Source organism: Hemicordylus capensis, chromosome 2 (assembly GCF_027244095.1).
Source record: "Hemicordylus capensis ecotype Gifberg chromosome 2, rHemCap1.1.pri, whole genome shotgun sequence".
Taxonomy (NCBI): Eukaryota; Metazoa; Chordata; class Lepidosauria; order Squamata; family Cordylidae; genus Hemicordylus; species Hemicordylus capensis.
The window spans coordinates 31,617,710-31,632,730 of NC_069658.1; the positions used below are offsets into that span (position 1 = coordinate 31,617,710).

Below are 15,021 nucleotides of genomic sequence, written 5' to 3' on the forward strand. Positions count from 1 at the left end.
TTTTTACCTTTTCAGGCAAAAGCCCTAAATGTGGAGAGCAGGGGGTGAGGCCTCTCAGTGCATCAGTGTCAGGGCAAGGCTTGCAAACACGCTTTTGGGATACAGCCCCCCCTTTTTTCATTGAATAGCTGAACGGGCTCTTCTTAGGAAAGGAAATGTCCTTTTCTTGATTCTATATGTACAATCTATTAATGGTACAGTAGTATATGAAAGGACAAGATGAAAGGACAAGATGTCAGTTTTATCTGTGGGTTTAGAAGGCTAAAATCAGTATGCAGCTTTAGAAGGAAGTAGGGATGTGCACAAAACAGATTTTGTATTCTGTTTCAAGCTTGAAACAAAATGCAGAACAGCAGAAACGTTCCACAGAAACAGCTGTTGAACTGGCTGATTCAACAGAACTCAAAACATTTCAAGTGTTTCAGCCTTAGGGAACAATAGGGAACTTGAAACACGTCATTGTTCCCCATGAGTAGCTCCTTAAGACCCCAAAGTGGGTTGGGTGGTATGGCATGATGGGTGCTACCTACCATCTAACCCCCAAAAGAAATGGGCAAGTGGGAGATTTAAAACAAATTTTTTAACCTTTTCCCAAAATGTTAAACCTATGGGGGTTTGGGGGGGAAAGGCTAAAAATTTCTTTAAAATTGCCTGCTGCTTGCCCATTTATTTTGTGGGTTGGGTGGTAGGTAGCACACATCATGCCGTATTACCCAAACCACCTTGGTGTTCCTAGGTGCTACTCATCAGGAGTAATGGGGTGTTTTGAGTTCAATCATTAATTATCATAATCATCAGTTAGCTGCCACATAACAAATTGTTCTCTGGGTGGCTTACAACACCGCATTAAAACATCATACACACACACACACACACACAATAAATCACAACAGACCACGAGTGGGGAGAAACAAAAAACAAACAAATAAAACCTTTTTTTAAAAAACTGTTTAAAAAATCTGTTTTAAAAATCAAATTTTAAAAGGCCTGAGTGAACAAAATGGTATTTACTTGGTGTCTAAAAGAACAAATTGATGAAGCCAGGTGAACCTCACTGAGGAGGCTATTCCATAAACAGGGTTCAACCAACAAAAATGCCCTCCCTCTAGTAGCATTTGGCAGGGGCACTTGGAGGAGGGCCTCCGAAGAAAATCTCAAGGTCTGAGATGGGACCTATAGGGCAAGGCACTCTTTCAGTTGAATCCTGGTCCAAAGCCATTTAGGGTTTTAAAAGTTAAAACCAGCACTTTGAATTGAGCCTGGAAATGGACTGGGGAGCCAGTACAGCTGATGAAGCACTGGAGTGATACGATCAAAACATCCAGTCACAGTTAATAATCTTGCAGCCCTATTTAGTACCAGCTGCAGTTTCTGTTGTTGTTCTTTTATTGCAGCCATAGGCCAAACAGAGCTGCAGTTTCTGACCATTTTCAAAGGCAGCCCTACATACAATGCATTGCAATAATCCAAGTGAGAGGTTACCACAGCATGAGTAACTGTGGCCTAGCTCTCTCTATCCAGGTAAGGTCACAGTTGGTGTATTAGCCGAAGCTGATAAAAAACGCTCTAAGCCACAGAAGCCATTTGAGCCTCTAGTGCCAATTCTGGGTTTCTTTAGGAGTGGTCGAATGATAGCTTTCTTTAACAAAGCTGGGTACACTCCCTCTCTCAATGAGGCATTTAGAACCTGCTGGACCCAGCTAAACATTTCCTCCCTACTAGATTTAATAAGCCATGAAGGGCAAGGGTCAAGCATGCTCATGATTTGCTGAACTTGACTGAATACCTTCTCCACATCCTCTGGAACCAATAATTGAAACTCCTCCAGCAAAACTGAACCAGGTGTTACTCTGGACACCTCTCCCAATGACACTGCATCAACTGTAGAGTCCAACTCATGATGAATGTGAGCGACTTTACCCGCAAAGTGCCGTGCAAATGTGTCACAGCATGCTACCGAGGGTTCTAATACACCTTGCCTGGGGCCTGATTTCAAGAGGCCCTGCACTACCTGGAAAAGCCCTGCTGGATGACACTGAGAGGATTAAATGGTGGATGGACAAAACCCCACATTTATTCTGTTCCATCACTGCCACAGAATAGGCTCAGTAGTGAGCTCTAACCTGTGTTCACTCAGATTCACCCCAAGTTTTCCTTCACTTATGTTCCAGCCATCTCCCAGCTTGCTTCATTGCCCTCAGCTCAGGTGTATACCAAGGTGTATACCCATTGTTCCCTATGGTTGGAAGAAGCTGCACTCATAGAGTGCACTGCATGCAGGTTTTACATTGCAATTTGCATTGCCTTGGGGAAAAAACACACTGCAGTAGCTCATAGTAAAGGGGAATATTTCTCTCGCAACGCAGGACATTTCAAACACAGTGCAAAAATGGCCAAAAAAGAATCACTGATCCAGAGAACGTGGCCAGCCACAGTGCTTGAGCTGCAGTAACATCATTGGCACAAGTTGCTCTCTCACACAGTTATGATTCCTTATGTCACTTCCTAGCATTGCAACAGCTGCCACAGCAGTACCCTTACTTAGAAGCAAGCACAGCCATAAGCAAAACTGGGGAAACCTCAGCCATATTTTGACTGAGTACACTTTGCAATGCAGATTGCAGAGCAGACGTACAAGTTAATAGGGGTGTGCAAGGGACTTCCGGCATTATGCTGACCAAGGCTGCAAGAGGGAATATAGTTGCCCTGTGCCAGCGATTTTATAACACAGTGCTGGAGGGGGAAGTGCGGTGGGGGAAGTAAGGACACCCTCCTCACACCTTAAAGAGACACCCCCCCATGTCCGAACTGGTTTGAATGTGGGGTTCCAAATGTGTTCGGTGCTCTGTGTATAGAACACCGAAGAGGTTTGTGCACATCCCTACAAGTTAATCTCAAGGCCAGACATGGAGCTCATCACAGCAATCACCAAGAAATATTTCACACAGAGAAAGAAAGCTGCCACTGTCCATTTCTCGCCACAACACTATCTCACAAAAAAAAACAAACCACAGCTCAAGGAAGGTTCAGACCTCCAAAATGGTGCTCAGAACATCAAAATGTTTCAATAGAAATGGGGGCTGTTCTGCTCTGAGCTCTAAACAGAACCTTTATTTAAAAGGTGTTCTGTTTTCAACTCAAAACACTCCAAATGGTCCATTTCGAGTCAAAACATTTTGCTGGTGAAATGTTCTGCACATCCTTAGAAGGAAGGTGTACATGTATTTCAATGATAGAAACACAGGATGATTTGAAAAATAATATGTATCTGGTCTCTGCAATATCCAATAATGAATGCAAACACACACACACACACACACACACACACACACACACACACACACACAGATTTACAAATGAGTTCCCCCAATGTTTTCCCTGTTTTCTATCTTTTTCCCATTTTTCTTCCCCACTCCTCAGTCTTCCATGTTCTCAACCCACTTCCAAGAATATATTTTGAGACTGCAATCCTATACACATTTACAAGGGTATAAGCACAGTCCCCACTGAACACTCCCTAATAAACATGCATAATAAATATAAATCCCTGAAGGTCCTGCAGCCTTCAGCATCATATTTTCAAGAGCGACAGTGGGCTTCAATGACAATCACCCCTCCCTTCCGCCCAGGTCCAGTACAGTGTTAGCAGCATCAGCACTGTGTTGGTCTGGATGTCAGACACTAATACAAAAGAATGAGGATAATTAATCATCATAGTCCAGGCCCTAAAACTGCAAGAATTCTAATGGCATTATCTTAAGCATCTACAAATGGAGTCCAATACTGAGCAATCTTTTCCCATTTTAATTGGAAATTATTAAATCATATCATAACGTTTATGATTCATAATGATAAGTAAGCCGTGGAGATAACATAATCACATTTCAAAGCAAATTACCTTTTCTTGATACTGACGCCGTGAAGAATCCAAAGACTGAATGAGGGCTGTGGCGTGACCCACAAACATGGCGTAACAGGTGGCCCCCACAATCATACTCAGCATGGTTATCCAGAGATCTGACATACTGACAGGGGCTCTGGCTCCATAACCAATGCAAAGCATGTGGCTCATGGCTTTGAAGAGTGCATATGAGTACTGCTTTCCCCAAGAATCATTCTGAAAGAAAGAGAGAGAAAGGATTTAGTGAAACTACAGAGGCCATCTTGGCCTATGTAACAACATCACCCAAGAGTATTCATCTTGAATGAACTCCATCAATATACTCTCCATCAACGGGGAGCATTAAGACACAGTGAGGCTATTCTCACGATGGAGGGAAACTGGGCTAAGGGAGCTCAGCCCAGTTTCCCTCCATCGTGAGAACCACCGGGCTTGCAGGTGAGCCCAGTGGTTTAATGGCGGCTAGCCCACCTAAATACCCCTCCCCCTAAATGAGGTTAACGGAGCAAGCACTCTGTTAACCTCATTATTTTGATCATGTGTCCACCGCAGCTGACACACTCAGGGTGGGGGGAGAGGGGAGGGAGGACCCCAGGAAGGCACCATGTAAAGACCACCCGCTTTTTGTTTTTCTTGTTGGGGTGGGACATGGGAGAGGAGGCTTCCCCCCGCCATAGCTTCATGGGAGTCAGTGGCTTTGGCGACGGGGCTGAAAAATAAATTAGGTCACCTCTCTCTTTGCCCTCTTTCTCCCTCCCTGCTACTGCCAGCACATGGTGGCCCTTCAGAGGCATTTATTTATTTTATTTTAATGCAAACCAGGGAGCCCTTCTCTTCTAAAGACTTCTAGAGATGGTATACTAAAGCAGTACTAGTGCAATGAATGAATGGCAGTAGTAAAATTCAGAACAGCCACCCCAGCCATTTGCTTAGTAGGTGATCATGCACAGATTTTACCACAAGGAGCTATGGACTGAGGACAGATAGCTTAGATAAAGTGTGAGTTTTGCATATGAACACAAGAAGAGCCTTGCTGGATCAGGCACAAGGTCTATCTAATCCAGCATCCTGTTTCCCATAGTGGCCCACCTGATGCCTTTGGGAAGCCCACAAACAGGAGATGAAGGCATGCCCCTTCTCCTATCATTGCTTCCCTGCATCTAGAATTCAGAGGTGTCCTATCCCTGAACCTGGAGGTAGTTTATATCCATCAAGACTAGTAGCCATGGACATATCTGTCCTCCATGTGTTTGTCTAAGACTCTTCTAAAGATCACCACATCCTGTGCAGAAAAATGACAGCTTTAACTACAGCTAAGATTTATTTTAATTCCTTCTTATTTCCAGTTGACAATACTGAGGATGTTATTTTCAAACACATGATCTTAAAACAATCTCAGATAATTCTCAGCTTGTTCCATCCTCAAAATGCCTACACAGACCTTCTAAATAGTTACACAGACTCCATACTAACAGAGACAGCACTCTTGCTGCTAACTGCACTGATGCTAGAGGGCAAGAGGCAATTTTAATCAAGTTCCTCTTTGCTGTGAAAATCACCTAGGTGATATTGGCGCCCGGACCTGAAGGGCTTTGGAGAGCCCCCCCCCCCCCACCGAGAGGTCCCACCACCACCATGACTAAGTCTGAGGGACTTGTGGAAGCCCTAATTTTATTTATTTCATTTCATTTCTATACTGCCCTTCCAAAAGTGGCTCAGGGTCAGCTAGAGGGCTCTCCAGCTTCCTAGAGGGCTGAGGGTAGGGAGCCTTGCTAGACTCTGGGTCTAGCAAGATCGGTGTGGCAGGGTGGGTGCGGGGCAGTGGCAGGGTTGGTATGGGATGGTGGAAAGAGGATCCCCAGGCCACTTGGAAACCCCCCTGGAGACAGAAGGCCATGGGCCAGTGCCCCAAGGCACAGGGGTAAGAGCACCTCTGCCCACTGTATCAGTTGAAGGTATGTGCCTGAGAGTTGTGTAGCCCTCAGAGACATATTTTCAGTGGGCAGCATGTGCATCAGAGGTCAGTGAAAATCATACCTTCTCCCTAGTACTAGGGCAGCATTAGCAGCAGGAGTGCAGCATTAGTTGGTATGTCAGTGAGGAGGGTTCAGATTTCTAGGGGCTCCCAAGCTGCATAGCAGCCACTGAGCAGGTCTCTCTGACTTATTTGAGCAGCATAGCTGCAGCAATAAAGATGAATTGAACAAGGTGCCAAACGACATGGCTAGATGTTTATATGAAGAGGTGCACACATTATTCAGCCCAAGAATGGCTCTGCATTTATCAGGGGTCCCTGGAATAATTTATGTCAGCCTGAACCATGAAAATGATGTGTCACATAAACTGTGTAGTGGCCAGATTTTCATGGAACTTGGCTTCCCAGCATAGACAGTGGAGGGAGATAGTATGACTCTAGAACATGCAAAAAAACTTTCATATGCTCTGTAAGTTGTTATTGGTAAAATGATTTTGAACAATCTCATTAAATTTGGGCCCAAAGAGATAGAATAATTTTAGAGGGATGTATTTCTGAATTTTCAGAACTTCAGTCTTGTGTTCATGAAGGACTGCAATCATAAGTGCATAAATTGTATGTATGCAAGTTGTTTCATAAGTGTGCAACTGCAAAGTCACTGGTCAACATGTTCCACAGTATAACAGGAGGTTCTGAGCCACTCACACTCTTGAGGGCATTTAGAGTATGGCAAGCAGTCTTGAACTTTTATGCATGCCCACACCCTGGGAGCACCACGTACACTGTAAACAATATAAGTAGTGTTCCCAGAGTGTGGAAGCATTATCTAAATATTTGCTCTCTTGTGCAAAAGTACAGGACTGCCAATGAATGCTTGAAGCAGTACAGGCAGCTCAGAACTGGCCATGTTATGCTCTGGAAGATGGCAGCCATTGAGAACATAGGAAGCCACCTTAGATTGAGTCAGACCATTGGCCAATCTAGCTCAGTATTGTCTACACAGACTGGCACCGGCTCAAGGCTGCAGGCAGAAGTCTTTCCCAGCTGTAACCAGAGATGCCAAGGAGTGAACCAGAGACCTTCTGCATGCAAGCATGCAGATGCTCTTCCATTAAGCTATGGCCCCATCCCCTAAGGGGAATATCTTATAGCACTCACAAGTAGTCTTCCATCCAAATGCAAACCAATGTGAATCCTACTTTACAAATGGGACAATTCATGCTGGCTACCACAAGACCACCTTTCCTTCCCACTGATACATTGTTCTGAGGAAAACTGGTTCAACATTGGGTTGTACATCAACAAACCATCTTATTTATTTATTATTTCTCTGTGTAGACCGCCCTGAGCCATTTTTGGAAGGGCGGTTATAGAAATTGAATTAATTAATTAATTAAATAATAATAATAATAATAATAATAATAATAAGGCTTAGATCAGATGCTAGTAAACTGAAAGGTATGAAAGACAAGAAGCTGAAGAATGAAAACACCAAACAGTATCTGATCCAAAAATACCACCTAGATTCAAGGAAAATTAGAGAAGTCCTGGAAATAATAAAGCAGCAAATAACAGCAGTGTCAAAGAAGATTAGCAGGTATGAAGCCAGAATTACACAACACAGGCAGAATCTCCAATTCCAGTCGAATCAGAGACTTTTCTAAAAAAGCATAGAAGGAGAAACTGCAAGAAACCTAGAAACACCAAATAAAGAAGAAACAGTGCAATTCTGGCGGAAATTATGGGACAATCCAATAGATTATAATAAAAAAGCAGGCTGGGTGAAAGAGGTAACCAACAAATGCAAGATCTAATAATAACACCAGAATTAATAAGGGAAAGAGCAAAGAAAATTAAAAATTGGACTGTGCCAGGCGACGATGAACTGCATGGCTTTTGGCTTAAACACCTAACAAGCCTTCATAAACAACTATCAAAACAGTTCAATCACATTTTGCAAGGAGGTGATATTGAACAATGGCTAACAACTGGGAAAACTCATCTCATCATGAAAGACCCAGCAAAAGGTGCAGTTCCAAGTAGTTATAGACCGATCACCTGCCTGCCAACCATGTTCTATTTATTAACTGGAATAATAGCAGATGAAGTGATGCAACACTTATTAACTAACAAACAGCTCCCAGTTGAACAGAAAGGAAATGGCCCGAACACCAGAGGCACAAAAGACCAGCTGCTGATTGACAAAATGATTTTAGAAAACTGCAAGAGAAGAAAAACAAATCTAAGTGTTGCATGGATTGACTACAAGAAAGCCTTCAATTCATTGCTTCACACATGGATACTAAAATGTTTAGAAACAACTGGTGTCGGCAAAAACATTCAGATATTTATTTAAAAAGCAATGAGCATGTGGAGTACACAGTTAACAATCAATGGTGAGACACTTGGACAGGTTAGCATTAGAAGAAGCATTTTCCAAGGGGACTCACTATCCCCTCTGTTGATTGTAACCGCCATGACCCCACTTTCACAAATACTCAACAAAACAGGCCTCGGATACCAAACATTTAAAACATCAAGTCAAATCAACCATCTGCTGTACATGGGCGATCTGAAGTTGTATGGAAAGTCCCAGTCAGAAATTGAATCACTGCTGAGCACTGTCTGTATATTAAGTAGCGATATAGCAATGGAGTTTGGACTAGAAAAGTGTACTGCATTAATAATGAACAGAGGGAAAATAAGAAAAATTGTAAATTGTAAACCGCCCTGAGCCATTTTTGGAAGGGCGGTATATAAATCAAATAAATACATACATACATACATACATACATACATACATACATACATACATACAGAAGGAATAGAACTGCCCAATGGAAGCAAGATCAAGAACCTGGAAGAGAAAGAACATTACAAATACTTGGGCATTCTCCAGGCTGATAACATCGCACACACTGAAGTTAAAAGAAAAATGGGAAGTGAATACAACAGGAGAGTTAGAAAAATCCTCAAGTCCAAACTCAATGGTGGGAATACCATACAAGCCATAAACACCTGGGCTATACCTGTTATCAGATATACTGCAGGAATAATAGACTGGACCCAGGCAGAGCTAGAGATGCTGGATCGTAAGACCAGGAAAATCATGACCATCAATCATGCTCTGCACTCCCTCAGTGATGTTGATAGGCTATACCTCCCTCGCAGCTCAGGTGGAAGAGGAATGCTGCAAGTCCATCAAACAGTAGAGGAGGAGAAAAGAGGCCTTGAAGAATATATCAAGGACAGTGAAGAAGATGCACTTCAAATGGTCAAGAACGAGAAACTATTCAACACCAATGAAACAAAGCAGGCCTACAAGAAAGAACAAGTCAAGAACCGAGCAGAAAAATGGAAAAATAAGCCCCTGCATGGTCAATATTTGTACAATATAAGTGGAAAATCAGACATCACCAAGACCTGGCAATGGCTTAAGAATGACAACTTGAAGCAAGAAACAGAGGGTTTAATACTGGCTGCACAAGAACAGGCACTAAGAACAAATGCAATAAGAGCAAAAGTCGAAAAATCCACCACAAACAGCAAGTGCCGCCTTTGTAAAGAAGCAGATGAAATCATGGACCACCTAATCAGCTTTTGTAAAAAGATCACACAGACTGACTACAAACAAAGGCATGACAAAGTAGCAGCGATGATACACTGGAACATCTGCAAAAAATACAAGCTACCTATAGCCAAAAATTGGTGGGACCATAAAATTGAAAAAGTTGAAGAAAATGAAGATGTAAAAATATTATGGGACTTCCGACTACAAACAGACAAACATCTGCCACACAATACACCAGATATAACTGTAGTCGAGAAGAACGAAAAACAAGTTAAAATAATCGACATAGCAATACCAGGGGATAGCAGAATAACAGAAAAAGAAATGGAAAAAACCACCAAATACAAAGATCTCCAAATTGAAATTGAAAGGCTGTGGCAGAAAAAGACCAAAATAATCCCAGTGGTCATTGGCGCCCTGGGTGCAGTTCCAAAAGACCTTGAAGAGCACCTCAACACCATAGGGGCCACAGAAATCACCATCAGCCAATTACAAAAAGCAACTTTACTGGGAACAGCCTATATTCTGCGACGATATCTATAACAACAGCAACAACATTGACAATAAAATTCTGGCATCCCAGGTCCTTGGGAAGGACTCGATGTCTGGATAAAACAAACCAGTCAATAACACCTGTCTGACTGTTTAAAATAATAATAATAATAAAGAAAAACAAGTTAAAATAATCGTCACAGCAATACCAGGGGATAGCAGAATAGAAGAAAAACAAAACAAAAAACAAAAAACAAAATACAAATATCTCCAAATTGAAATTGAAAGGCTGTGGCAGAAAAATACCAAAATAATCCCAGTGGTAATTGGCACCCTAGGTGCAATTCCAAAACAGCTTGAAGAGCACCTCAACACCATAGGGGTCACAGAAATCACTATCAACCAATTACAAAAAGCAACTTTACTGGGAACAGCCTATATTCTGCGACAATAGCTAATATAATAACAGCAACAACAATGATAATAAAATTCAGTCATCCCAGGTCCTTGGGAAGGACTCGATGTCTGAATAAAACAAACCAGTCAATAACACCTGTCTGACTGTGTAAACAAGAAATATTAATAATAATAAAAACATTGGGTTGTACATCTTTTATTTCAAGTTGATCTTTAAAATAGCATTACTACATTGTTTTGTTATTACCCCAAAACCTCCTTCAAAGTGCATCATCAAATCAAAAATATTCCCCATGGCGGGGGAATTAAACAGAAATAACACATCTCCCTTCAAAAGGGGGCATTTGAACATGATTTCTTATTTGACAGTGAGTTTATTGCTGGCTTCTGATGAGTAGTAATCTGTTTTAACTGATCTAAACAGAATAACATTGATTTGAGGGGGAAACAAACTATTAAAGCAATAAAACAAAGTAAAACAAACTATTAAAGTAATAGTAATAGTGACAAATTCTAAAGCGGTTTATCCAAGATTGATTACATAATCAAGCCTCAGGACACTAGGAAATCACTGGGGCGGGGGGGGGGGAAGCAGCAGTGATAACTGATTATTTGCAATTAGTCTACGGTCTAAGCCATAATTTAGCAGTCTTCTTTAACTAACTGTATTTAAATACAATGTATTTTCAGTACTCAGGGGTCCGTTGAGTCTGTTAATGCTGTCTTCCACACATACTGCTAAAGCTACTCATGGCTGAGTCTTATTGAAAACAATGGGACTTAATTAGCTGCCCCTAACTTATTTCACTGATTTTAATGGGACTTATTCATGAGTAACCTTAGCTGGATCAGGGCCAATAGCACATTTCTGAGTATTTAAGTACATATTGTTTTAGATGTTCAGCTTCAGAGAAGAGTCAAACCACAGTTTTAATAGATGTCATAACCAGTGCTAAATTGGTCACTATTTCAATAAAAAATGTGATGCACTCTGTATACACACTTCAATTCGGGCACTCCTAAGCCCTACTTGGGCATTATGCCACACATGTGTTCAGGTATCTGTACACTATTGCATGTGTTTGTCTGAATATATTTACATGCATATATTTTAAAAGGGAACCTGGATACAGGTCCTCAAATGCAGGGTAGGGACAGGAAGTATGTATCAAATTCATATTGTACCTGTGTTTAATATAAATAACTATACATGTGTACAGATCTGTACATGCATACATTATACACAGATCTTTACATGTGCTGGACATAAGGCACAAATAGGGCTATAGCCAGTCCTTGCAAGTGTTGCTCGATATTCTGTAATTTAAGGGAGGATTTTTCCCATCACAGGGAAAAATTCAAACCTTCAGTCCCTCATAGGCAATCTAAATTGGAGCAGTACTTGACCACTGGAATCTGCTCTTATTCAGATGTTTATCCTTCATGGAGGAACAACACATGGAGAGGGCAAATAGAAGCATGGTGGTAAGCCACACCCCTGGCACTAGCATTGTGGCGAGTCACACACTCCTCACCGTGTTCTTCAGACAGCCTTGCATTCAGAGCTTGTTTACAGTGGGCAGGCATTAAATCAGGCCTGATCAACTTCAGCCCTCCTGCAAATGTTGGTCTACAACTCCCATAATCCCTGGCTGTTGGCCACTGTGGCTGGGGATTATGGGAGTTGTAGTCCAAAAACAGATGTGGGGGCTAAAACTGAGTAGGAGAGCTGGTCTCGTAGTAGTAAGCATGACTTATCCCCTTAGCTAAGCAGGGTCTGCCCTGGTTGCATACGAAAGGGAGACTAGACATGTGAGCACTGCAAGATATTCCCCTCAGGGGATGGAGCCTCCCTGGGAAGAGCAGAAGGTTTCAAGTTCCCTCCCTGGCAGCATCTCCAAGATAGGGCTAAGAGAGATTCCTGCCTGCAACCTTGGAGAAGCCGCTGCCAGTCTGTGAAGACAATACTGAACTAGATAGACCAGAGGTCTGACTCAGTATATGGCAGCTTCCTATGTTCCTATGAGCAGCCCTTCACTAAACGTAGGGAAATTCTTAATCACAGGGCTGACATGCTTAAGAATGCACACTCTGGGGGACTGTGGGGGCACAACAGGAACTCTTCAGCAACTCTCCTATCCCCACTGTATGTGCTTAATAGCCATTACAGTTCCAAGCACTCCCCAAACTGGAAGGGCCCTCTAAAATCGGAAACACATCACTGACCCTCAGTCACATGTCCCCTATCTTAGAGAGCAATCCCAGAGCAAGGGGGGGGGGAATTGGAAACTCTAATGGCTCTTGCACAACAGCATGCATGCAGGGGGAATGGGTAATTGTGTGAGGGCTGCCGTCATGCCCCCACAGCCTCTTGAAGTATGCATGCTTTGTTCATCAGCATGTCACATAGGGAAAAGTCTCCCCACAATCAGCACCTGCCCTCTTGCACACAACCACTATACTACAGGAACATTTGGGAGGCATGGCTAAGGAATATGTTGGTGGAAAGGCTGTGGCTAGCTGTCACACTCCTGTGTGTCCTCTCCATATCTTAGCCTTCCATGACGGATCAGTGCCTGAACAAGACTTGGATGGCAGGCCATTATTTTAATCATTTCACACAGTATTTTAAGAGAGTGTCTTCTTTTTCCAAGAACATCGCCTATTAATATCTATCTATGGGGGAGGTCTGGTTGTGGTTACCACCGGCTTGTTTGGTGGTGACCCCAAGTTGAGCCTTCTCTAGGGTTCCCGCAGAGCTTGGGAATGTGTTCCCAAATAAAATCAGAACCTCCCCATTTCTGGCTTTTTAAAATGATTCTTGAAAATGCACCTATTTTATCAGGCTTTTAGTTTACAACATTTTAAATTTTTTATTGCTGGTTACAGGAGGACCTTGTTAATCGCGGGTCCAGCAGTCGTGGTTTCATGTATCCATGCTCAGGTAACAGGCACCTGACCTTGGTATATGTGGGGGGAACCCCGGGTGTGTGTGTTTAAATCCGCATATCCACAGGTTGGGGGGTGGACAAAAATGACCTCGGAGGTAATCTCTGGCCACCATTTTGAGTTTGGCAGAGATCAGGAGCCATTTTATGGCTCATTTAAAACAAAAACTGTGAAAAACCATGATTTTTGGCCGTTTTTTTCCTCTTGGGGGCATTGCTGGAATGCAGGCTACCTCCCTTTGGAACCTAATCCCTGGATTCCCATTGCCCCAATGCCTCAGTATTCGCGTTTCCAACATCCATGGCACTAGCCGAGAATGGAACCCCTGCAAAAAACAGAGGTTTTCCTGTATTTTAATTTGTTTTATATGATTTAAGGTTTTAATCGTTGCATTTTAATTTGTAAATTGCCCAGATATTTTATATGGGGCAGAATATTTATTTATTTAGCAAATTTATTGACCACCTGACTTCCTTAGACTCGAGGCGGTTTACATATATTAAAACAACAAAGACAAGAGAAGAAGGGGGGGGGGAGAAAAGGAAAATAAAAAATAAAAGAGCCCCCCCACGTTAAAAACTAAAAGCCTGGCAAAATAAGGAGCTTCTTATAGGACAGAAGAGAGGGAGCATTACGAATCTCAGGAGGCAGAGTGTCCCATAAGGAGGGGGCTGCAACAGAGAAGACCCTCCCATGAGCCCGGGCCCCAAGTACCTCCCCTGGGCCCGGAACTCTGAGAAGGCCCACCTGAGACAGCCTCACAGGGCGTGTCAAAGTTGGACAGGTATATAAACATGATAGATAAATAAATAAGTAACCTGAATGTGTGGCACGTTGCATTGGAAGCAATAATAATTTGTCACTTATCAGCTCTTGTTAAAGCTTGTTAAACATGTTGGATCTCTGACTTGAAGCAATAGAAAACAACGTGCTGGTCAGAAAGCATCATCTGAACAAGATATTGTTCATGCCCCAGTTTGTAACGCTACTATGTTTGTAAGAAGGTTCATGCATGCTGAGCCTGAGATCCTCTCGAGCTGTATTGAGGAAGGAGTGGGGAAAGCTTGGTTATTTTACTACTTTCCCCCTGAACTCTGCAAGAAAGATCTGCTTGGGGGAAGCAGATGAATTAGGTTAACTGTTGCTTCACCTTTAGGCAGCTGAATACCAACTCTGTACTTTGCCTAATAATTTGTATCCTGCTCTGAGGAACTTCTTGTTAGCTAGATTTGAACCAGACTGAGCTTGAATCAGAACTTGATTCCTGCTAATTGTGAGCAAATATGGATTTCAACGTATAACTAAAAAGGTAGTAAGCTTTTGCATTTTTATACAATATAAATGGGGCTATATGTCATTCATCATCTTGTTATCCTAACCTTCACACTCTTGTTAGTCACACTATTAAATAAAACCACAGTTTGCAACCTCAACTGTACTAGATAAGTATCTCTCTTTCCAAAGACTTACCCACTTAAGAGGTTAGTTGTACCCTTAGAGCCACTTTCCAAGGACCCATATTTCAGATCCCACAGCCCAGAATGCCCTTTGTTTTTTGCATCTTGACTTGACAAGATTTAGGTCAATAAAACCATACCAAACTGCCCTTGTGCAGGGGACTGAAGCAAATGTCACCTACACTTCCCACTATTAACACATATTACAGAGTAGAACAGGTAATGGCAACTCAAATACATTATTCATTGGAAAAAAGTC

General features: G+C 42.4%; 1 protein-coding gene across 2 annotated transcripts in view; it reads right to left on the bottom strand.

The window, feature by feature from the left end:
• The window catches only part of HCN1 (hyperpolarization activated cyclic nucleotide gated potassium channel 1), a 310,860-nt gene that overhangs the window by 105,075 nt on the left and 190,764 nt on the right, over nucleotides 1-15,021 (bottom strand). For both annotated transcript variants that reach the window (XR_008317402.1, XM_053301293.1), the window contains exon 4: nucleotides 3,899-4,117. Coding sequence is in view for 1 of the 2 variants with exons in the window: in XM_053301293.1 (XP_053157268.1) it covers nucleotides 3,899-4,117 (219 nt within the window). In the remaining variant the exon portion in view is untranslated. The remainder of the gene's footprint in view (nucleotides 1-3,898; nucleotides 4,118-15,021) is intronic.